This window comes from Cyrtonyx montezumae, unplaced genomic scaffold (assembly GCF_038088225.1).
Source record: "Cyrtonyx montezumae isolate F1298 unplaced genomic scaffold, pur_monq_1.0 scaffold_12, whole genome shotgun sequence".
NCBI classification, from domain to species: domain Eukaryota; kingdom Metazoa; phylum Chordata; class Aves; order Galliformes; family Odontophoridae; genus Cyrtonyx; species Cyrtonyx montezumae.
The window spans coordinates 1,283,635-1,306,382 of record NW_027071848.1 but is presented as its reverse complement, the minus strand read 5'-3'; the positions used below and the strand labels follow the sequence as shown (position 1 = coordinate 1,306,382).

The following is a 22,748-nucleotide window of genomic DNA, read 5'->3' as shown; positions in this document are numbered from 1 at the left end:
ACACTTGCTCTTGTTAAACCTCACCCAGTTCCTCTCTGCCCAACTCTCCATCCTGTTGAGGTCTCACTGAATGGCAGCACAGCCTTCCAGCATGTCAGCTGTTCCTACCAGCTTTGTATTCTCAGCAAACTTGTTCATTAAAAACTTACAAGATACAGATGTTACCAGTGAGTTTTCCAGAACCTTGGAAACCTGGTTATTTAAACTTTTTATTTTCAAAGAATAATGAGTAATTAACTCTTTTACCCCTAATTTGAGTAATTTGTAGCGTGCTAGAAGCTGCAAGAGGAATGTTGTGGTGTGGTTAACTTCCTGCAAGGTGTGCATAGAGTGTGTAGTTAACAAAATAAGCACTTCAAATAGTACATAGATGTATAATGAGAAAGATTACTGCAGTGGAAGGGAATAATTGAAAAGATATGGAATGCTCACCTGTGTCCCAGGCTCACAGTGGAAAAACTCCAGCAATCTCCAGAAAGAGTTCCTTCCCCAGTGGTTGTCAGCCCTTAAATGAGGTGGAGCCAGGCTCCACCCCTTTTGGTCACACAGATGATTTGCCTTCACCTGTGCTTGTGTGGCTGACTCAGTGCTTGCCTCAGGTGATCAGTCAGAGGTTCAGCAGTTCCTATACAAGGAGGAAATGGCCTCATGGTAAAGTTGGTGCCTTGTGCTGAATTATAAGTGGATCCTGCCTCCCTGCAGTGTGTTTTGTGCTCACAACTGAAAAATGAGAGAGGGTGTCTGTTGTTTCCTTCCAGGAGAATGATGCTTCTGTAAGATTGAAGATTGCTTCCCTGCTGGGTTTGTTATCCAAGACTGCAGGATTTTCCCCAGACTGCATCGTGGATGATGCCATTAATACGCTTCAGAATGAGAGTAAGTTGTGTTTTCAGACAGTGCTTGAAATCCAGGCAGGTTCATGTAATGCTTAAGCATTGAGGACAGAGGCCAGGACCTCACATACCTATATGGATCTGAAATGTAGAGTTGGGAATTATGAATTGTAGTATTTATTTTTTCTGCTTTTGTGAACAGCGACAGACGATTCAGTGTGCTGAGGAGAAGAAGAAACTTATTCTCAACTGACTTGTACTTCTAGAGGTGTGTAAAGGTGTGAGAGCCACTGAAGTTGCTCTGGTTTAGGGGGTGGCCTTGCTGAAGTGGAATTCAAGTATGATATTCAAGTGGAGTGCGTGGTGTTTTTCTTAGCATGAGCTAATGCAGGACAGCATTAGTGTGGTGATGTTGGTTTTGTAATACAGTGAAGTGTAGATGATCCTGTTTGAGCCTTCATTGGAGTCCATTTTTGTTTTCTGTGTTATATTCACTGCTTGTAGGTGCATGATGAAGTTAATTTTATTTTAGCATTGCTTACTGACAGGTGAATGTTAGGTGTTGAGTGAGCAGTGACTCTGTATGCTGGGCTGTATCAACAGGGGACTGAGGAAAATGGTTATTCCACTTCCTTGACACTAGTGAGCCCACACCTGGAATACTGCATCAAGTTTTGGCTGCCCAGTGCCAAGGAAATGCTGATAAGGCAGGGTTAGTTAAGCATTGGGTTGGTGGCTGTAGTATGTCATCTGCAAGGACAAGCCAAGGGAGCTGGGCTTCTTTTGACCTCTTTTGCCTCCAGGAGGACCTTCCAACTGGAGTGCTTCCATGGTTCTGGAGCTCAGCAAAGAGATGCATAACCTTTCCCTGCTTTCTTTTGCAGAGTCTCACCAAGTCCTAGCTCAGCTGCTGGACACCCTGCTGGTGATTGGCACAAAACTCACAGAGAACCCTTCAGTCAGGATGAGGCTGGTAGAGGTAGCTTGCAAGGTAAGGCCACCTCCCCAAGGACATAAATACCACGGAAGGACAACGTTGAATATTGTCTTGTATGTTGAATTTGGATTCAGTCTGTTCTGGGAGAGAGCTCGAGGTATTACATTTTAAATAAGAGCAGCTTGAAACTGAATGTGATGTGAGCACAGCACTGAATGCAGATAACAAGTCTGTCAACAACACTGGGCTCCACTGCTCTCTCAGTTATCATCTCTTGCTTCATATGCTTCAGTAAAGCATGTCTGCTTTTTTAGCTGTTATTTAGAAGCACTATTCCCTGTTATTAAGTTATAGATAGAAAGCATTAAGGTAACGTTAGGCAAACGTATTTATAATCTGTTTAAATATTCATCTCTGCCAGAGGAAAAATATATGCTGTCAGTATTTACTTCATTTTTTTTTACCAACTACCAAAATTTTAACATTTCCTAACTGCTGGGAGTTTTACTATGCCAAGCTGTTCTGAAGAGAGAAAAGAATGATTAAAAAAAATAACCCACCAAACCTATTAGATCTTTTCTCTTGTGTCCTGTAGCATCTGACAGATTCTTCCCATGGTGTAAGAAATAAGTGTCTTCAGTTAATTGGCTGTCTCGGCCCAGTGGAAAAAGGTGTTGCAAAGGATGCTGAAAGCCAGGCTGCCAGAGATGTCCAGAAGATAATAGGAGATCATTTTAACGACCAGGACCCTCGTGTTAGGACAGCAGCTATAAAAGCCATGGTAAGGAGTGCTGGTGCAGTGGAAGAAATTGTTTGGGGTTTGATTAGAAAGCTGATAAGGACGTGCAAGTCAATTCAGAGGGGTTTGGACTAGAACTGATTTAATTAACTCATCAAGAGCCAGTTTAACCTGTCAAAACTACCTGAAAAAGTGAGAAAGAAAGAAACAAGATGCATTTGGGAGCATCAGACTTGATGTGAATCTGTCTGGGATCTCCCTCTGCTGGAGGTTACACTCATCCTTCATTTTCGTTCTGTTTTGTTGCTTTCTTTTTTTTTGTCTTGCATCTGCCATGACTTCTGCAGTGATACTGAATCAAATCCGTAGCAAGGTTTATGTCCTTCAATTGAATAGTTTCAGTACAAAGTCAGCTGTTGTTATGCTTTAGTTTGGAGCATTGGAAGCATCCTGAATGAATTCAGGGTGCCTAACTGCTCTTAGGGCTCTTATTCACAGTGCTCCTTGCTGCTGTGTTGGTTGTTTTTGTTGGGAGGCAGTGTTTAGTGGGGCAGGTTTTGCTGTTCCTCTAGCCATGAAAATGCACTGGTGGTGCTCCTTTTGGGTCCACGTTTCAGGGAGTGGTTGGAACTGGCCAGCACTAAATAATTGCTTGAAGGCTGAGAAAATGAGCAGACAGTGTGTTCATGTGGTGCAGTCAAAGTGTCAGTGGCTGTGAAGCCTGAGAAGGTTATACTGAAGTCAAGGTTTTATTTAAAGTACAGCTGTTTCACAACCTTGGCTGTGAACATGAATTATAGTAGCAGTTGAGAAATGCAGGCAACTGATTTTATGCACAGCAGGAAATGAAAACTTCGTGTGTGTTACTTAACAATGAAACCTAACTATTGTTTTGTTTCTTTCTTTTGTTGTTTGCTTTCCCCCTGTAGCTTCAGCTTCATGAGAGAGGATTGAAACTGCAGCAGGCCGTTTATGGTCAGGTAAAAAACTCATCTATTTATTTTGTATTGGTTTGGATTTGGATTTTCAAGATTCTGGGGCGATGTGCTTGGAGAGGTGGAAGTCTGGAGGAGTGGGTTGGTGCTGAACGTGGTGATCTTGGTGGCCTTTTCCAACCTTGATGATTCCCTGGAAGGAAACTTAAGAGACTGTTGTCTCACTGCAACTCCCTGTCATGGAACAGAACATCTTTTGCTAATCAGGTTGCTCAGAGCCTCATCCAACCTTGAACTCTGCCAGGGATGGGGCATCCCCAGCTTCTCTGGGCAGTCTGTGCCAGTGCCTCAGCCCCCTCACAGTGAAAAATTTCTTCCTTGTATCTAATCTAAATCTCAGCATTTCTAATTTAAATCCATCACCCCTTGTCCTGTCACTACACACCTCAGTAATATGTCTCTCCCCATCTGTCTTATAAACCCTCAGCATTTCTTTGCAGGAAAGGTGCTCCAGCCCTTTTGTTATCTTTGTGGCTTCTTCTGGACCTGCTGGAGTTATGTCAGTAAGGTTGCAGAGCTGCAGGCTGTATCAGATCAGTCTTAGGACACACTGATGCTTTGTGCTTCCTGCAGATTGGAGCTGCACCTCATGTCGTTAACAGACTTCATTAGGACTGCTTTACCTGATCAAACTTGGAAAAGCTAGTTAGTAGAAGGGAAGCCTTAGTTTGTCCTTATTTATAATGTGAATTGATTTATGGTAAGGGTGGGAAATGGAAGTGATACAGTGGGCTGCAAATCTTTCAGGCCTGCAAGCTGCTGGCAGATGACTACGAGCAAGTGCGCAGTGCTGCAGTTCAGCTTATTTGGGTCCTCAGCCAACTTTACCCTGAAAGGTATGTGCTGTACACAAAGTGACTCAAAACGGTGCCTCAGCAGTATCCTGATTTTGGAGCTTTTTTCACTAAATCTCAGGAGAAGCTGTTTGAAAAACGATATGTACCAACTGTACCCTTGTTGAGAATGCATTGGTCTGTATGTAGTTTTGGTTCCTGATGCTTCCTGTATGTTCATAGGAGCTCAGCATAGCTCTTTGTTTTATGCCACGCCACATGATGCCAGCAAACTGACTGACTTTTCTCCATGCTAGCATTGTCCCAATTCCTTCTTCTAATGAAGAAATTCGGTTGGTTGATGATGCCTTTGGGAAAATCTGTCACATGGTTAGCGACGGTTCCTGGGTTGTGAGAGTCCAAGCTGCTAAATTATTGGTAAGTTTCATCCTTCTCTTCTCTGAGAGGTTCTGTTTGAAAAGAAATGGGACGAAATTTAGAAGCTGCTTAAATTAATTGATATCTGAATTCTGAGGAGAGGTTGAGTGTGGGGTGTTGGCTGCGTTTCTCTCGGCTGAACTGTGCGGTGATCCTCTCCTTGAGGGCAGAGGGTTGAGTATCCAATAAAAGCAAGTACTTGGATTGACTTCCCTCCAGCACAGCACATTTAAACAACCAAACTCAGGGAGGTCTGTATTAGATTCAGTGAAAAAACGACCTGTAATCCTAAGCAAACTGATGTACAGTTTGAGTGTTGAGTGCCATACAGAACTATAAGAAAGGACAAATATTATCCATCTCTGTGTTGGTGTACAACCAGAAATTGTGTAGTGAAATTTAGAGAGATCCTCTTCATTCCTTTTGGTTTATTTCTTTTTCTTTCCTTTAGGGTTCTATGCAACAAGTGAGTTCCCATTTCTTAGAGCAGACCCTTGACAAGAAGCTCATGTCAGATCTGCGGGTATGTAAAAGCTTAATGCTGGAGTTTGTCTTCACTGTGTGTAGAGTGCTAAAACCACACAACAGGTGTGGAAATGCTGAGCCTGTTTGCTTAGCGTGTCCTTGCCTCGGGGCTGCTGAGAGTTAATTGATGATGACAGGTTTTCTTTTAGATTAAAGTCACTGAAGCAATTGCCAGTTTTAGATTTCATTAACTGAGCTGTGTAATAAAGAGCTTGAGGCTGTTTGGGTTTCACCAATGAGAGGTAAACCTTTGTGTCCCTCTGAGGGCCGTTTGGCATCCTGGTTTTGGGAGCAAGCCTATGGCAGCATCCTGCAAGAGCTGTCTGGTAGTCACGGACATCTTGGGAGCAATGAGTAGCTGGAGTCAGGCACCCTCGAGCAAAGAGCTTTCCAGTTACATTCAGCTTCTCTGGCCTACAAAACAATAAGGAAGTGAGAGCTGCTAGTTCTTGTGGGCTGCTCTGATAAGTGAGTGAAAGTGGAGGTGAAGGAGGTGGTTTAGTGAGCGTGCAGAACACGTGTGATGTCTCACACACTGCTGCGTGCTGTAGTCATTAAAGTGTTTAATTCCAGTTTCACAAACTGGAATTCCAGTCCAGGAAACCATTTACAGTTTTGTTCAGTCACCTTTATAGTTCCCTGTGGTTATAACTGAAAAATGTGTTGGTGCAGAGGAAGCGCACGGCGCATGAGCGAGCCAAGGAGCTCTACAGCTCAGGGGAGTTCTCAAGTGGCAGAAAGTGGGGAGATGATGCTCCTAAAGAAGAGATCGATACGGGAGCTGTAAACCTGATTGAATCAGGAGCTTGTGGAGCCTTTGTTCACGGCCTGGAAGATGAAATGTATGGTAAGTGTTAACCTGGTGAGTCAGTTGCGTGGGATGTGTAGAGGGACTTTTTGTTTTCGTTTTTCTTTGCAATCTGTTGGAATACAAAAGCAAACTTGAGGGTGCTGATTTCACTCCGTTGCGATTTGGGAGCTGTTTCAGAGGTGTTGCCCAGGATTTGGGGTAGGAATGTTGATTTGAGTAGAAGGAAACAAACAGCTTCCTTTAAACAGGAAAGTTTCAGTGAAATATGTGGGATATGTGGGTTGCTTATGCTATTTCTTTTTAATGTCACAAACTTAAAAGTTGGATGTGGTTGTGAACTGGAAACTTCAGTAGTTTCTGTTGCTGGAAAGTGATGTCCTCCTCTGGAAGAAGGAAAATGAGATTTGCTGAGTTCATAGATGTTTAAATCGTGGCTCTCTAGGAAACCTCACCCATGGAGTCCAGTAAGAATTGCCTTTGTGAACATCACAGCAGCTGGTGCTTGTGTAGAGCCATGGGAAGGTGCAGCTCTGAAAACCATTCCTAAATTTGATTTTAAACCTTGCTGGAAAGATGGGAGTAAATAAGACAGTAGAAAAACACGGTAACAAACGTATCCCTGGAAATTGTGGTGTAAAATTGTTTATTATTCTGTGACTCCTGCAAATTAAACTATGAAATTTAACCTAATAGCTCAGCTCGCCCTGAAGCTCGAGCACACTGCCTTGTTCTCTTCTGGCTGACACTGTGGCTCAATCCATTGTCTGTGAAACATTCTCCAGTTTGATGACTGGGGAATGGCATTAAAATGGGCAGATGTGGAGATTAACCAGATCTCTGAAGAGTGTACATATGTCTCCACAGCAGTGTTTTAAGTACTGCTGGGCCATATTCTTCCTTACCCACAGCACTGCTTCATTTCTTCAATTCCATCCTGTAACTTAAACCTAAATGAACGTGTCAGCTCGTGAGTGCAATATTGACGTGTGTTTTCTTGGGGTTTTTTCTTCTCTAATGCCTCTAATTCCACCGTGGTCTTAATGACCATGGAGGCTCAGTGTTCTGACACAGCCTTTGTTCCTGAGCAGGCAGAGGGCTCGCTGTGTTTGCACTTTTCTGCTTAATCAGAATCATCAGGAATCAAATACGTTCTTTAAGAACAATAGCCCTACAAGCTACACACAAGCTTAAATGAATGCTTTCAAGATGAACTACTTTGAATGGAAAATAGAAGTATGTTTTAAACAGTGTTTGCCAGACATCTAATTAATCTTCCCTTCTGTGATCCCAGCACATGAATGTTATGGGAGCTAGTGGTGATGGCTGCAGGGGGGGGGAGGGAGGATCTGCACACAAATCTGTTCTATTTGGGTCTTCTTTCAATTCTTACTATATTTTACATGAGGAATCTACTCTGGACACCTCCCTTACTTGATTTATGAGTCACTTTGATGATCAGGTGGCACATTTTTCCTTTCTTTTGAGGAATCCAAAGTCAGGAAGCAGAGGAATCTTGTTGTGTTTGGTGTTGTGCTGGTAGTCCTGGGCTTTTCAGCAATTCATGAAGTGCTACGTGGCCACTTAAAAATGCAGTGAATGCTTTTAGCAATTAAAATGTCTGGAAGAATGAAGCAAGCAGTTCAATTATCTAAATTAACTTGCTTAAGGTACCAGGGTTATAGCTGCACTTGCAAAACGTGCCAGGAAATACATTATATCTATTGGCAACTCCCATCCTTAGCCCCGTGCTCCAGTAATGCAGGGCCTGGCTGTTGGTGGCATGCTCTTAAACAGCACTAATGAGTGAATCCCCCCTCTCCTAACAGAGGTGCGCATTGCTGCAGTGGAGGCCCTCTGCATGCTGGCTCAGTCCTCTCCTTCCTTTGCTGAGAAGTGCCTTGACTTTTTGGTGGACATGTTTAACGACGAGATCGAGGAGGTGAGGTTGCAGTCAATACACACAATGAGAAAGATTTCCAACAACATCACGCTGAGGGAGGACCAGCTGGATACTGTGTTAGCTGTTCTGGAGGTAAGGCCTTCCCAGGGGGGAGAAATGTTATGTTCTTGCTTTCTTTTTTGCAAAATAGATGACTGAAAAGATACAGATTAAAAGCTCTCTGCCCTTGGTAACTGCTGCTGCATCATGTGGATTTCCTCTTGTCTTATTTTCTGGTCCATTGCTTGGTGGCATTTCTTGTTGAATACAGCTTAATTTTCTTTGTGCTTCCTTTCTTCTCTTGCTCTAGTTACACCTTTGCTCACCAAACAGAGCCAGGACATGGGTTCCCTCTCTCTTTCTTCCAGCAGTTGGCTCCTGGCATGCTCCTTGGAATACTTCTGGCCCTTCCCAACCAACACTGTCCCAGCCCATTCTCAGCAGTAGACCAATCTCTGCTTCTTTGGGGCAGTCTCCCAGCCCCAGATGATGCTGAAAATCCATTCTCTGTATTTCTTCACCCACTCTTTCATTGACTCTATGCATCAGTGACTTCTTTCAGTTGTACTCCAAGATAAAACGAACGAACCTGTTTAGCAGTCTGTAACAAATGTTTGCAAATTCAGGTCATATTCCAGCACACAGCAGTGAGTGTTAGGTGCCTCCTGTATCTGTTTCATATTTGTTCCAGCTGGGGACCTGTGCATTAAGGTGGAAGCACGTTCACTGGTTACACTGGTGTTCTTGTTTATGCTTTCCTTCTGATTTATTTAACACCTCCGTTATGAGGACAGGCTGAGAGACATGAGTCTGTTCAGCCTTAAAAAAAGAAGACTCAGAGGGGAGGTGATCCATGTCAATAAATACCTGAGGAGTGGGAGGCAAAGGAGTGAGGCCGGACTCTTCTCAGCAGTGTGTGGTGATAGGATGAGGGGAAATGGCCTCAAACTGAAGCATAGGAAGTTCTGCACAAATGCGTGTGGGAACTTCTTCCCAGTGCAGTGATGGAGCACTGGAGCTGCACAGAGAGGTGGTGGAGTCTCCTTCTCTGGATACATTCAAGACCTACCTGGACACCTACCTGTGCAACCTGGGCTGGGAGCTGCTTTGACAGGGGATTGGACTCAACGATCTCTAGAAGTCCCTTCCAACCCCTACAGTTCTGTAATTGTATATATTATGATAGCTGGAATGTGAGAATTACCACATTCTCACTGTGCTTGGTTCAGGGAAGTGCTTGCTTGCTTCCTGTTTCAGTAGTAAAATCCATCTTTTGACACCAAAATAAAGGATTTAGGAGGACATTGTGAACTTTGGTGCCTGAATTGTTAACAGCAGTGGTCACTTCAGTTTTCATTCAACCGCTTTTCCTTTATCTGAGTAACTCTGTCAGTTACTCCTTGCTTTTCTCATCAAGCTTTGCATTCTGCTTGCCATGGTGTTTCGGTTCTTGCTTTCTGCCGAGCTGTACACCTCTTTGGCCCTTCATAGCTCCTGCCTTGCTCATCTCCGTTCTGCCCTCCCAGCAGTCCACGCACCTCATCTGGATTACTTTATTTCCACAACCCTTGCATCAGCCTTTGGAGTACGTGGTCTCCTTCAGTGGCAGCCTGCCTTGCAGCACCAAAATAAGGCCCAGATGAGCGTACCCGCTGCGCTCCCCTCCTTTGTTTGTGTCTGTTGGCTGCTGTCATTTAGGAGCCTTTACAAGGGGACTGTTCTTTCTTTTGTGTAAGGCAGTAATGAATGTGCTGTTGATATTTAGCAAATTATGCTTTTTTTCTCTTTTAAAGTCTGCTATTGAAACACATCTAGTACTTGTATCCTGTCAAATTTTCACGTTCTGTCTGCCAGTGCCACAAAAATGAAAGCAAGGAAGTCTATTGTATTAATTTGGAACTGCAAGGTGGTATTTGGCAGAAGGCAAATAATTAATTAGGCTGGAGTTCAGCCACACTGCTTCCAAAAATACAGCGTGAAGACTGTGTAAGCTTCTCTGCAATAAAGGACAACATAGGTGCAGTGTGACTTCAGAAGTGATGCATTAGGGATTCTGTATTATCATACCAAAATTGATGACTTGTAAGTTGTTGCACTTGTTGTTTGTTTTTTTTTTTTAACTGTACACCTATAAAGCAAAAAGAAGGGTTGAGAGAACTGGGGTTGTTTAGCTTGGAGAAGAGAAGGCTCTGGGGAGACCTCGTTGTGGCCTTCCAGTACTTGAAGGGAGTGTATAAACAGGAGGGGGAACAGCTCTCTATGTGCGTTGATAGAGATAGGACAAGGGGAATGGTTTTAAACTAAGACAGGGGAGATTAGGGTTAGATGTTAGGAGGAAGGTTTTCACTCAGAGGGCGGTGATGCACTGGAACAGGTTGCCCAGAGAGGCTGTGGATGCCCCATCCCAGGAGGCACTCAAGGCAAGGCTGGATGTGGCTCTGGGCAGCCTGCTCTTGTGGCTGGTGACCCTGCCCATGGCAGGAGGATTGAAACTCAATGATCTTTGAGGTCCTTTTCAACCCAGGCCATTCTGTGATCTTTGAAACCAATATCTGGGTCAAGTTCTTTCTGTTCTTTGAGTGGTCACTGATGCCTTTAGGATGAATTCAGCCAAGGAACAGGATCTGCTCCCTTTAAAATAAATATATGCCCAGGCTCTCCTCTTTCCGAGCACTCAGAGGATCTAATCTGAGAGTTTTGTTTTTATGTTTTAGGATTCTTCAAGGGACATTCGAGAAGCTCTCCATGAACTCTTGTGTTGCACCAATGTCTCAACAAAAGAGGGCATCCATCTTGCACTGGTGGAGCTGCTGAAAAACCTAACCAAGTATCCCACAGACAGAGAGTCCATATGGAAGTGAGTGTGATCCATGTCCTCGTGTGTCTGCTTTGTTATAAATGGGGGCATGAGGCAAACGTTGAACTAACTAAAGAGGTAACAGCACTGAGGTTATCTGTGAACATTTGGAATAGATGTGTACGTGTGATGTATGTGTTCCTGAGTGTCATGGAGACACTGCATCATTTTTGCTCACCAGTGCTACTGGTGGTCAACCAGAACTGATGACCACGTGAGGAAAACCCTCTTATTGCAAGCAGTTCTCATAGTTTCCAGAAAAGGTGCTTTCAACTTTGAGTTTGAAACGTCATCTATTCCGTGTAACCGTCATTCTGTGCTCTGTGGAACAGCAGTTGCTTGTGTTGGCTGTGACAAACGGGTTGGCTAATGGTATTGTGCTCTTGGAGGGATTTTTTCTCCTCTGTGAGCAAAAATAATGAACGTTTTTGAGGTTTTTGGTTGTTTCATGGAAGCTGTAGAGGAAATGGTGCTTCCACACAGTTTGAGATGGAACTTTTGGTTATTGGAAGCCCTTTTTTTTAAGTTTGCTTTTTCTTCTAGTGCACTCTGACGTTGCTGTTGGAGTTTCTTGGATGTTGGATCTGATTTTGTTGGCCTTTACCTCCTTGCTCTTCTAGCTTTTCTGAAGAAAAACATATACATGCTTGTTTTTAATAGGTTGTGTAGCTGCAGGTGTTAACTATGGGTACCTCAAGCAAACAGTTTTTGTTGGTGGTTGTTTTTTTTTCAAGCTGCTCTGTTCTCTTTGGTCCCATCAAACACTGCTGCAAATCCTGAAGAGGCGGCGTTGCCACGAGTTTGCACGTCGACTTGAGCAGTAGGATTTTGATGCTGACCAATGCATCCAAGTGCCACTGTAATGCAAAACAACCTTTAAAAAATGTTGTCCTTTGCAGTGTATGCCTTCACTGAGAGAGATTTCCATCCATCTGTTCTCAGGTGCTTAAAGTTCCTGGGGAGCAGGCATCCCACTCTGGTGCTCCCCTTGGTCCCGGAGCTGCTGAGCACGCACCCATTCTTTGACACTCCTGAACCAGACATGGATGACCCAGCTTGTATCTTTGTGACAAAGCCAGCTCATCTCACACTCAAACGTTTCGAGGTGTTTTCCCAGCACTTGGATTTAAGCTCTTTCTGACCAGCAGAAGTCCTGCAGCAATCCCTTTGCAACTTAGTTTCATTACTCAGCAAGCAGTGGAGTAACTCTTATCTGGAATCATCTTCCTAAATGAAAGCCAGCATGGTATCAGCTCTTTCATGCTGTGATGAATGGTCTGGTTATCAAGCAATTTGTCAAGGTTGAGGCTTTGCAGATGAGCCCTTTGATGGGAAAGTATTTGTCTGGCTTGCACTAATTTAGAAGATCCTTCCGTTTTGAAATAGGAGTGGTTTTCTGTGTTTGTTTGCTTGCTTTTTGGTAGAACTTCTCCTGCCCTCACCATTGTGCAGTGTATAGCACAGCTCTGCCTCTTAGTATAGCAATGGCTGAATTCCCATAGTGCTATAGACTCAGCTTTCAGAAGCGAGTCAATCCAAAATCCTTATATTAAATTTAGCACTTCCCATGCTTTAGAATGGTAACTGTTATTTTTGTACCATTACCCTTAACAATGGGAGATGCCTCGGAAATGTGAAATAGCATTTTTCTATTGTTCATTCTCCTCACTTTCCTTCTGTGCAGCTGCAGAACACGCTGTTATTTATGGGGTGTGCTGAGAGATGTTAGACTGGAACAGCTCGTTCGAACTGCCACGCTGCTCCTTGCTTTTCTCTGCATTCAGAGGCCGTCAGCTAACGGATTAAATGAGCACCTCGTGAGAATTGAGAAGGGGTGGGGTCAGGTGGAGAGGAGGTTAATCTTTAATCAGATGGCTGTGTCATAGTTTGAGTGTATGTGTCCTGTGAGCTCAGGATTTAAGAAATGCTGGGGGTGAAAAGCTCTGGTTTACCTCAGTGCACCATAACATCATAGAATTGTTGAGGTTGGGAAAGATCTCTGAGGTCATCCAGTCCAACCATCAGCCCATCCCCTGTGGCCATTTCCCTCAGGGCCACACCTTTGCAGTTCTTGAACACCTCCAGGGATGGGGACTCCACCACCTTCCTGCTCCAAGCCAAGGCCTGTTAGTTGAGTAGTGTTCTGGAGGTAACTCACCACCAAATGTTACAGGGAGGTGTTCTGTGGAGCTGGGCTGAGAGCCAGGAGCAACAAGGAAGGCCTGGATGGCTTTCAGTGAATAAAAATGTGTGGGTTTTGGATTCAAAGTGCTCGGCAAATTTTAATCAAATTAGTTAAAGAGCTTCAGCTGAAAGCCTGGAAGGGATTTTGGACAAAGGAGAGGAACTGGTTTGGCAAGTTGAAGTCTTTATGCTTGGCAGTCCATGGATGCAGAATATATTCAGGAGATGAGAAGTGGGGTTTGTGTCTCTGCTGTGCATGGGAGCACATCTGAACCTGTTTCTTCTCTGTGCAGGCAAGTACCCTGACCTTGCCTGGTTTGCAGCAGAATCCTTTTACCCTCTCCTGTTAGAGATCTGTGTTTTGGGGGCACATTATTGCAGGTGAGTGCCCCAGCAGTTGGACTTGTTGGTTAAAGCCTTTAGCTGCCCTCTTTATTTCTCTGTCTCTCAGGCCATGAAAATGGTTTTCCTATTCCAGAATCTCTTTCCTATGGTGTTTCTTTGGTTCATTTTAATTCTGCTGGCCAGGTTGGACTGGGCTCTGAGCAGACCAGTCGAGCTGTAGGTGTCCCTGCTCACTGCAGGGGAGCTGGGCTGGATGACCTTCAAAGCTCCCTTCCAACTCTTAACAATTCTGTGATTCGGTGATGTTTTTCATGGTGCCAGCATCAGAGGAATTGCAGTGATTTTCAAAAACTCAGAGGCAAATGCTTAACTTTAGCTGTTTGGGTGCCAAACTGGTAAGCACAGAGTTGAGCCTTAGGGAAAGCTCCACCTATTGAGTGTGTTCTGCATTTTTGCTCCTTGGCTCCTATCCTTTGTGTTGCCTCTGAGCCATCCCCTGTTGGCAGTAGCAGCTTTTCTCCAGCATGGCCCAGGCTGTAGTGTTTGCACTCTGCACTTCATCTGCATCTGCTAGGACAGCTGCCTCTTCAGTAAAGAACCTCCAGCAAAGAGAGGGTTGTTGGGTTATTGCTTTGAACTTGCCATCCTCAAAGAGCTTTTCTGGTCGTGGTTTGTTTTCCTTTAACAATCCATTTCAATAGACATTGCTGTTCTGGTTCTGATTTTCAACGCTGCTAAAAGTTGCCCAACAATGCCAGCACTGTTTTCTGATCACACGTTCAGACATTATGCCTATCTTCGTGACAGTCTCTCTCATCTGGTCCCTCCTCTAAGGGTAAGTTGAACCACCAAGGTTTGTGGGAGTGCTGTTGGTTTCTTGTACACTGAACGTATTATGAATGTAGCTGTGGTCGCAGGGGGGTTGGATTTGGTGGCCTTTAGAGGTCCCTTCCAACACTGAGGATTCTGTCTGACTTGGATCCTACTCAGCAGTTCTGTGGGTGAGGTGTGTTCCCTGCTCCTTTAGAGCGTGCTTTTCCTGGGTGGAAGTACAGGTGGAACTGAAGATGCTCCTGAGTCTTGGTGCAGTTCATAAATGTGCTTGCACGTGTTCTTCCCCTGCTTCCGCTGTCTCACAGCGAATGGATGAGGAGGATGTTTCCCTCAAAGGCATGCTGATGTTTAAGGTGAAGATCTCTCGCTACAAGTGGGTTTTAAATAGAGAGTAATAACCAGCAAAGCCTTGGTGTAAGCGTTGAATCTGAGAAATGAAGGTCTCAGCTGGCTGCTGTTCAGTAACGCAGCAGCGTTTTGCAGCGCCCTTCCCGATGTCAGACTTGTCTTTGTGTGCACCCTCTGCTTAGTTACCAGGAAGGAAGCTGGTCTCCTCCCCAACCTCTCCCAGCATTACACCACACGAGGACCCTTCCCAGCAGTTCTTGCACCAGAGCCTGGAGAGGGTGTACAACCTGCAGCACCTCGACCCGCAGGGCATCCAGGAGCTGCTGGAGTTCACCATTCGGTAAGGATGCCCACTCAGCTGCCCATTGGAGGACGAGTTGGGATTTGCAGCTTCTCCAAAGGCACTGCTCTGATCGTGAGCATCAGTGTCATTGTTAGTTCTGTCCCCGCACATCTCTCGTTTTGATTATTTGGCATGTGTGTGCACAGGGCTTTTTGTTCTGGGGGGACAAAGTGGTTGTCCCCTTCGGTCTTCTGGTTTCCAAGTCCTTTGATTCTGTGGGAGTGAAGCTGCTTTTGATGCTCTGTTGGGTTCCTATTGGCAGTCCCACTTGGTAAAGGAGCTGGGAATTCAGAGGCTTTCCTGAAATACACAGTATTATTGCACAAGGTTCTTATTCTGACTTTTCCATTTATCTCAGCTGATTTACACAAACAAAACACGTGAAAAGGTTTGAAAGAGGATGAGAGAGTTGTTTTTGAGAGCCAAAAAAACAGTCTAAAATCCCTTATTTGGAACACAGGATTCCAGAAAACCTATTTTTTTCCCTAAAATCTGCCTTTTCTGTATGTGGAGCTGTGAATTGCCTTCACACCCACCTGAAAATCCTGACCATGAAAACGACGAACAAATCTCTGCCGCTTTGGAGCTACTGTGCACAACCCAGAACACAATCTCAGAGCATCCAGTGCACAGAATGCTTTGAATGAGTTGGCAGAGCATCCAGAATCTGATAGGCACAGTGAGACTCTGGGTACCTGAGAGGCTGTGAGTGCCTTCCATTGGGCAGGTATCTGTTCTGATAGTTCCAGTGTGCCTTATGATGGCAGCTGTATCTCAAAACATGCTTGATTGTGTGAGCCTCACATGTTCCAAACAACCTTTCCCATCCAAGATGAGTACTTGGACTTCCCAGCAGTGGAACACAAATGGGTCATTAGCTGCTGTAGGAGCCTGGAAGATTTTTTTTTTGAGTTAAATCTGGAACTGCTGTGCTGTTTGGTTCCCACAGGGCTGCAGAGCAGTGTGGGTTGACAGACTTACTGCTTCCACTGTGTGCTCGTGTCAGCCTCTAGGGAAAAAATGAGCTGCCAAGTCCCAAGGTGCAAGCTGCTTTGTAGTGCATGCTTTCCTGCTCTTTCTGCTCATACTAAGGATAAGAAAAAACAAGGTGGGGGTATGGCTGCCCGCAGCATTGCTGCTGCTGCTGCATTCTGAGTGCATTTAGATTAACCTGCTTGCTGTCTCAACACTTTTCTCTACTGCTTGTTTCAGTGATCTTCAGAGGCTTGGAGAGCTGCAGTCAGAGCTGGCAGGGATGGCGGATTTCACTGCGACGTACCTTCAGTGTCAGCTGCTCCTCATCAAGGTCTGATTCAGCAGGGTGCTGTGGGCTGTGCTTCACAGCATCCCCAGTCAGCTGCACACGTTCTGGTGGCAGTGCTGAGAGCTGATCGCTGATGGAAGTGTGGGTTTGGTGGATTTCTGGGACCCCTGCTTCCCTCCTGGGGCAAATAATTGATGCAGTCACTTTGTAAACGCATACACCATTGCATTTCTGTGCCAGGGCAGAGTTTATTTTCTGGCAGAGTCACGGTGGGGACAACTGCTCTGCAACCTTTCATGTTAAGAGAGTACTTTCCCTCTACTGGTGGCCACCGAAATGCTTTTTGTAAAACTCCTCCTGAAAGTGGAGTTTCAGTAGGCTGTGTTTTGTAGGCAGCATTTTTGGCACTGATGCCAGAGAGATTTTTCAGACTCGAGTGAGTGAAATACCAGCTGTGCTTCACAGAGCTGAAATGACCTGTCTGTTTCGTGTAAGCAGGTGAAGTGATAATTCTGGCACCGTGGCAGCAGTCCTCCTCAAAGTCAGCTCCTTGCTGAAGCAAGAACTCGATTTCTGTTTTGCTTCTTCAGCTATAAGCTGGCAGCATGATTATGTGAGTTTCCTGACGTTCTTAAGGTGGTTGAATGTGACCTATAGGTAGGTAAAGCAGGACCTCACTAAGGAGTTTCCAGAAGGGATATGGTAAAAGCTTTGTTGTGTAAAGCCAGAAGTGCCTTGAGTTTCTTAGCTAAATGTGCAGCTGCCAGTTGGAACGTGTTACAGCAGCCCTCAAATCCTCAGAATACATTTATAACCCAAAGAAGATAGTTTAGAGGAGAGCTGTTTCAGGCTTTGAGCAGCGTGATGCAGCAGGAGGTGTCAGTGCCCATCGCAGGGGGTTGAGCTGAATGGTCCTTAAGGTCCCTTCCAACCCATCCTGTTCTGCAATTCTATAAAAGGTTTTTCCTGCACAGAAAGTGCAGCCCATGGAAAGGACTGGGGTTTGGAAGTGGCTTTATTGCCTTTCTCCAGGGCCTGGCTGGGCTGAGCCATCCTGCCTTAGCTGAGAGAATGAGTGTGTGCGTTTCTGGCAAGGATGAGTGCTCTGTTTGGGAGAAGTGGATAAACACTGCACCAAGCATTCTTTGCTCAAGCTGCAGAGCAGTCAATACATCAGTGATGTAGGGCAAGTAATGTGGCTGAAATTAAAAGTGACTTTTAAAACCACAGTGTTAAAAATTTCAGTATGGCAGAGAGAACAGCAATGCCAGAATGCCCTTCCCAGTAGATTTCTTTCCAGTCAAACTTTGTTAATTCTTTTTTGACATAAACCAAAGAGCAAATAGTTTCTTTAGTACCAATACTGGCAGCTGTGTTGCACTTTTTGGGGGAGCAGGGAGTGGAAACTGTCAGCAGGAAGGCTCAGAAGTACTGACTGTGTGGGTGTGTTTCTGAGCACAGCTATTGTTTCCACTTCTTGCTGCAGTGTGAGGATGCCCTGCTCTTGGGCTCAAGGAGGTGGTAATGGGTTACAGTGATCAGTGACTCCATTCTGCATGCAGTTGTCTTTAAATACTGAAGGATTTGCAGCTTAGCTTTGGCCTGCTCTCTCAGACAACCTGTTGGTGTATGACAGAGAGGGCATGCCCTGCAGCTGTGTTTATCTCGCCCAGTGTTATGGTGCTTAAACTGAACTGGTTATTGATCATCACTTTTCCTAATGCTTTTCTCTGTAGGCCTTGCAGGAGAAGCTGTGGAACGTGGCAGCTCCTTTGTACCTGAAACAGAATGCATTGGCATCTGCTGCAGCAAAACAGGTGAGGCTGAAGCAGCTGGGTCTGCATCCCATGGCCTCACGGTGCCGATGTGTTTCTGACTTGCTGCTGTAGCCTGTCCAAGTAAATCTTAGTTCCCCAGAGCAAAGTAATTTTCTTTCAGCTCCAAAAGATCAAACGAAGTGGCGATCGAGGGAGATTTAGGGCTGCAGGAAAAAGGCAAACATCCCACGTATCTTCCAGAGTAATAAGAAAGAAGATTGGAGAGCAGTGGACTGTTGGCCTCTGGGGAATTCTATGGAGCAAGTCCTCTCAGAAGCCATTTGTGAGCAAATGAAGGTTGAGGAGGTGACTGGGATCAGCTGAAATGCATTTCAGAGGGTGAATTATGCCTTTCCACAGTGAGAGAGCACTGGTGCTGCAGGCAGAAGACATTGGGTGCTGCAGAGCCTGACTTTCTTGAACCCTTTAACACAGTCTCCTGTTATTTCCTTTTTACCCAAATGGCAAGATTCCACGTCAATAAATGGATGATAATGTGGATAGAAAATTAAGCCAGGCAGTCTGGCCAAAGCATTGAAAATACTGGTGCAAAATCCAGAGTGCCCTCCACAGCGTTGTGGATAAAACAGAGTTGAGGAGCTGTGCTTGGAGGGCAAGGCCCACGTTCAGAGGGATCTGGAGGGCTGGGATGACAGCAGCCTCACGGCCAGCTGCACGCTGGGCTGTCAGGGCGTGCGTGTATCCCGCAGGTCTGGGAAGGTGATCCATCCCCTCTACTTGGCTGTGGGGAGATCACGTCTGGAGGGGTGTTTTGCTTGTCTCCAAACAAGGAAGGAACTGCCAAACTGCGGTGAGTTGAGCAGAGGGCCCTCAGGTGGCTGGGGAGTGGAGCAATTTTCCTGCAAGGAAAGGCTGAGGGATCTGGGCTCGTTCAGCCTGGAGAAGAGAAGGTTCAGGGCTGATTTACTGCTCTCTACCACTGCTTTATCTGAGGATATAGATCAGACACAGACAGACTCTTCTGAGGTACACTGCTGTAGGACAAGAAGCAATGGATACAAGTTGGGACATGAGAAATTCTGATGGGATGTAAGGTAGCAAAAATTGCTGTGGGAATTGTTAAGCGCTAAAACAGATTTCACAGAGTGTTAGTAGGGAATCCTCATCTTTAGAAGCGTTCACAGAATTCATGGCCTAGGGTAACTGGATTTAATTTGACCTTGAGCAGGAGACCGTGGGAGATGAGCTCCAGAAGTCCCACCTAGTCCAGGTTATTCTTACTCTCTAGTATTTGATTGACTGATCCTGGAAAAACAAAGCTAAACTCTTTATTTAAACAAATAAATGAGAAAGCAAGCTTTAAATAATTTGGATTTAGGGTAAAAGCAAGTTTGTGGATCTGCTGGGAAGCCATGCTGACATTTTGAGCCTCCAGTTAATTAAAATGTATTCAGAGGCAGCCACTGCTGTGCATCAAAACCTTCTCTGCTGTTGACAATTGTCCCTAGAGACGAGTAGGTACAAAAGCCTGTCAGCTTCTTAAATCTTCTCTAATTGAGCTGTCTTTTCCTGGGTGCCCTTTTTAGTAGCATATGAGCACCCCCAGAAGGTTTATCTGCTTTGTCTATGAATGTCGATCACTTCCCATCAGTGCAAGGTGAGGGGATCTTTAATTAATGAAGTCAGTCTGTGTGGTTTCATGCAGCAGTGCTCATCACAGCATTTTTCTTGCTGACTTAAGCCCATCCACTCAGCAGACGCAGTACTGTGAGAAGTGAAACTGTACAATGTGCTGTCTGAGCTGTGTCTGAAATAACCCAAGAGTATGCTTGTCTTGTGATGGTTCCCATCTCTGGCTGCAGCATGTGAAGGGTTGTTGAATGTGAAGTTGTTTCTGTCTAATCCAGCCCTGAGACTGAACCAGAGAGGAGCCACTGGGGCCGCTGTGTTGTGCTGCTTGGTTTGTGTTGCAGAGCAGCCAGCAGGAGACAGCGAGCACTCCACCCCTGAAAACATAAAGCACACCATCATAAAGGTAGGTTGCCAGGAGAGAGGGGTGCTGGATTTCAGGCAAGGAGTCACAGATTGGTTCTTTGATCTGCCTTATAATTAAGTACCACCTCACGCTGTGAGAAGTTTCATCACAAGAATGGCACTCGTGGATGAATGGGTTCCTCACTATGAGTTAAAACTGCAGTATCCTGTGACCATGCTTGGGCAGCGTTAACGATGCCTGATGGTTTGTTACCCCTGTGTTGTTTGTCTGACAGATCTTGGAAGAGACTTACAAGATGGAGTTCATGTACAGCGGTGTGGAAAGCAAACAGGTGGTCATCATTCACCACATGAGACTGCAAGCAAAAGCATTACAGCTCATAGTGACTGCACGCACCACCAGAGGGTAAGGATGGTGCTGAGTTACCTGCATGCTCCATATCCTCCAGCTTTGTTTTAAGCAGCAGCAAGGCTAAATCAGACACTTAGAACACCATGGCAGTGCCAATAACCATTTGCAGAACGGAGTTCTGTCTTCAGTGAGTGTAGAACGTCAGTAGGGTGAAACCAGTCTGTAGGTTGAGAGCTTGAGACCTGTTTAAATGGGAAAAAAACAATGTTTTCCTGAACGTATTTCCCATATAACTTTGGGAAGTTAGTTGCTGAGGTCGTAGTGTCGTAAACAAATGGTCTGTGAGTGATCTGCAGCGGACACTTGTGAGACTCAGATGAAATGCTTGAGCATGTGCACAGCTCAGGTAACAGGAGGTTCTCCAGATTGTTTTGGCTGCTCAGGTGAATGAAGTTACACTTGGGTATGAATGGCTGTGGAATTAAAACTTCAGCTGATGGAGGGAGGGAGAGGTGGTTGGAGTCATTCTGTGCTTGCTCTTGTTTTGAGTTGGATGCCATCAGTTTGCTGTGTTTTATAGAGTTCCATAAGATTTGCCTCTTCTGTTTTGTAGGTGGAAAGTTTGTTTTGTAGCAATGGCTTTGGGAACTGAATGCCTTGTGCAGATGCAAAGCATGTATTGAGGAAGGGGTTATGGGTGCAGAGAAGATGGCAATTCATTTTTTTCTTTCTCCTGTGGGAAGTACATTTGTGATCTCAAATTGTCTTTAAGGTCTTACAGTTTCCAGGAGCTTGAGCTGGATTTCAAAGCTCTTAAATGCTCGTGGGCTGTAGAGCCAGTTTGCTTGATTCAAAAGGAATGTTGTTGTCATTACAGAGTGGAACCCCTTTTTGGGATGTGCGAGAAATTCCTTCAGGAAGTAGATTCCTTTCAGAGGTGAGAAACCCCATTGCTGCTTCTCTTTGTGCTTTAAAACTGAAGTTGTGAAATGTTCTTAAAGCTGGTGATATCTGTTCCACGTGTAACCTGGTATCAAACTTGCCACTGGTCGATAGCCAGGGAGCAGAACTGCTCACCTCCTTCCTTTCTTTCCCTCCTGTTAGATCAGCAAAACTCATCGCTTTCTCTTAGGAATGCAGCCCCTACAGCAGTGATGAATTCCATAAACAGGAATCTGAGTGTTGGTAGAGCTTGTTGCTTAGCTGTAGGGTCACCCAGGAGTGCCTGAAATCCCCGAGCAGGGAAGAGCCCAGTGCCCGTGAGGCTGTTCCCCTGCAGGAATGCTGCGTGCCACTTGTCCTCACCGGATCGCACCGAGTATTTACCAGGCTTAAAAACTGTGCTGCTGAATGTGGCAGGAATGTTGCTGACAGTGACAAGTAAGCCATCAGGGAGTCGGCCTAACAGCGTTTTCTGCATGTGGGGATGTGCAGCAGAAGACCAATTTTGCTTCTATATAAGGAACAAGATGATCTTCTGAGAGGCTCTTGTCCTGTGGTGTAACATGAATTCTGTTTTCTATTCTTGACCTCCAGAGCAAGCATGTTTCTTTAACTGCTTCTAGTTTACTGTTAAAATTTCACTATGCAGATGTAATAATACTCTTACAAACACAGGTAGAGCAAAACCATTCTGCAAACAGTGCTTCCACTGTGGATAGGAGATGTGCATCAGAAGTGGAATTTCCCAATCTGATTTTGTCACTGTAACTTAAGTGTAAAGAAGCAGCTTGGCTGAAGATAGCGAGACCACTGAAAATGTTGAAATAAGTACTTGATATGTTAAATTATTTTTTTTAAATGCAGATGTTTCATCTCTGAGCTCCCACAAATGCAAGGCAGTTTTGTAGATAAGCTGCTGGACCTAATGCCCCGACTGGTGTCGTCCAAGCCTACAGAAGTGGTCAAGATTCTTCAGACAACGCTGCGACAAAGTACCTTCCTCCACCTTCCTCTTCCAGAGCAGGTCAGTTGAGAATGCCATAGCCCTGCAGACTGTCCTTGGCTGCCATGTAGCTGCTAACAGACCACAAAGCTTTTATGCTTCCACTGTCTGCTCCATTGGTTCTTCAAGTGATTGCTTCTCCTTACCCAGCATCTCTGAGACTGTGGCTGAAATTCAGGATGTTAATTCGTGGCAGTGCATAAAATGATGCAGAGTTCATGCACAATTCCTCTGTTAAGGACAACGATTCTTTTTTTCCATTATTTTATTTTCTCTTCTTTACTTTCACCAACAACTTTGCCTCTTCCAGCTCCACAGAGCCACTGCAAACATCATTGAGCCTACTGGTGAATCAGATAACCCGCTGAGGTTTACATCGGGGTTAGTGGTGGCTCTGGATGTGGATGCAACTCTGGAACACGTGCAGGATCCCCAAGGAACTGTTAAAGTTCAGGTAAGCAGCCACTTGACACAAATGCAGACCAGATTTTGTCTTGGGGGAGCTTTCATGAG

General features: G+C 45.1%; 1 protein-coding gene across 2 annotated transcripts in view; it reads left to right on the top strand.

The window, feature by feature from the left end:
• Window positions 1–22,748, top strand: part of INTS4 (integrator complex subunit 4) — a 28,491-nt gene that overhangs the window by 2,939 nt on the left and 2,804 nt on the right. For both annotated transcript variants that reach the window (XM_065729920.1, XM_065729919.1), the window contains exons 3-21: window positions 759–876; window positions 1,718–1,824; window positions 2,366–2,551; window positions 3,439–3,489; window positions 4,252–4,340; window positions 4,595–4,715; window positions 5,167–5,238; window positions 5,913–6,087; window positions 7,878–8,083; window positions 10,705–10,847; window positions 11,790–11,905; window positions 14,078–14,211; window positions 14,741–14,898; window positions 16,114–16,207; window positions 17,902–17,982; window positions 20,214–20,344; window positions 21,168–21,227; window positions 22,097–22,256; window positions 22,546–22,689. In XM_065729920.1, the coding sequence (XP_065585992.1) occupies window positions 759–876; window positions 1,718–1,824; window positions 2,366–2,551; window positions 3,439–3,489; window positions 4,252–4,340; window positions 4,595–4,715; window positions 5,167–5,238; window positions 5,913–6,087; window positions 7,878–8,083; window positions 10,705–10,847; window positions 11,790–11,905; window positions 14,078–14,211; window positions 14,741–14,898; window positions 16,114–16,207; window positions 17,902–17,982; window positions 20,214–20,344; window positions 21,168–21,227; window positions 22,097–22,256; window positions 22,546–22,689 (2,346 nt within the window). The remainder of the gene's footprint in view (window positions 1–758; window positions 877–1,717; window positions 1,825–2,365; window positions 2,552–3,438; window positions 3,490–4,251; window positions 4,341–4,594; window positions 4,716–5,166; window positions 5,239–5,912; window positions 6,088–7,877; window positions 8,084–10,704; window positions 10,848–11,789; window positions 11,906–14,077; window positions 14,212–14,740; window positions 14,899–16,113; window positions 16,208–17,901; window positions 17,983–20,213; window positions 20,345–21,167; window positions 21,228–22,096; window positions 22,257–22,545; window positions 22,690–22,748) is intronic.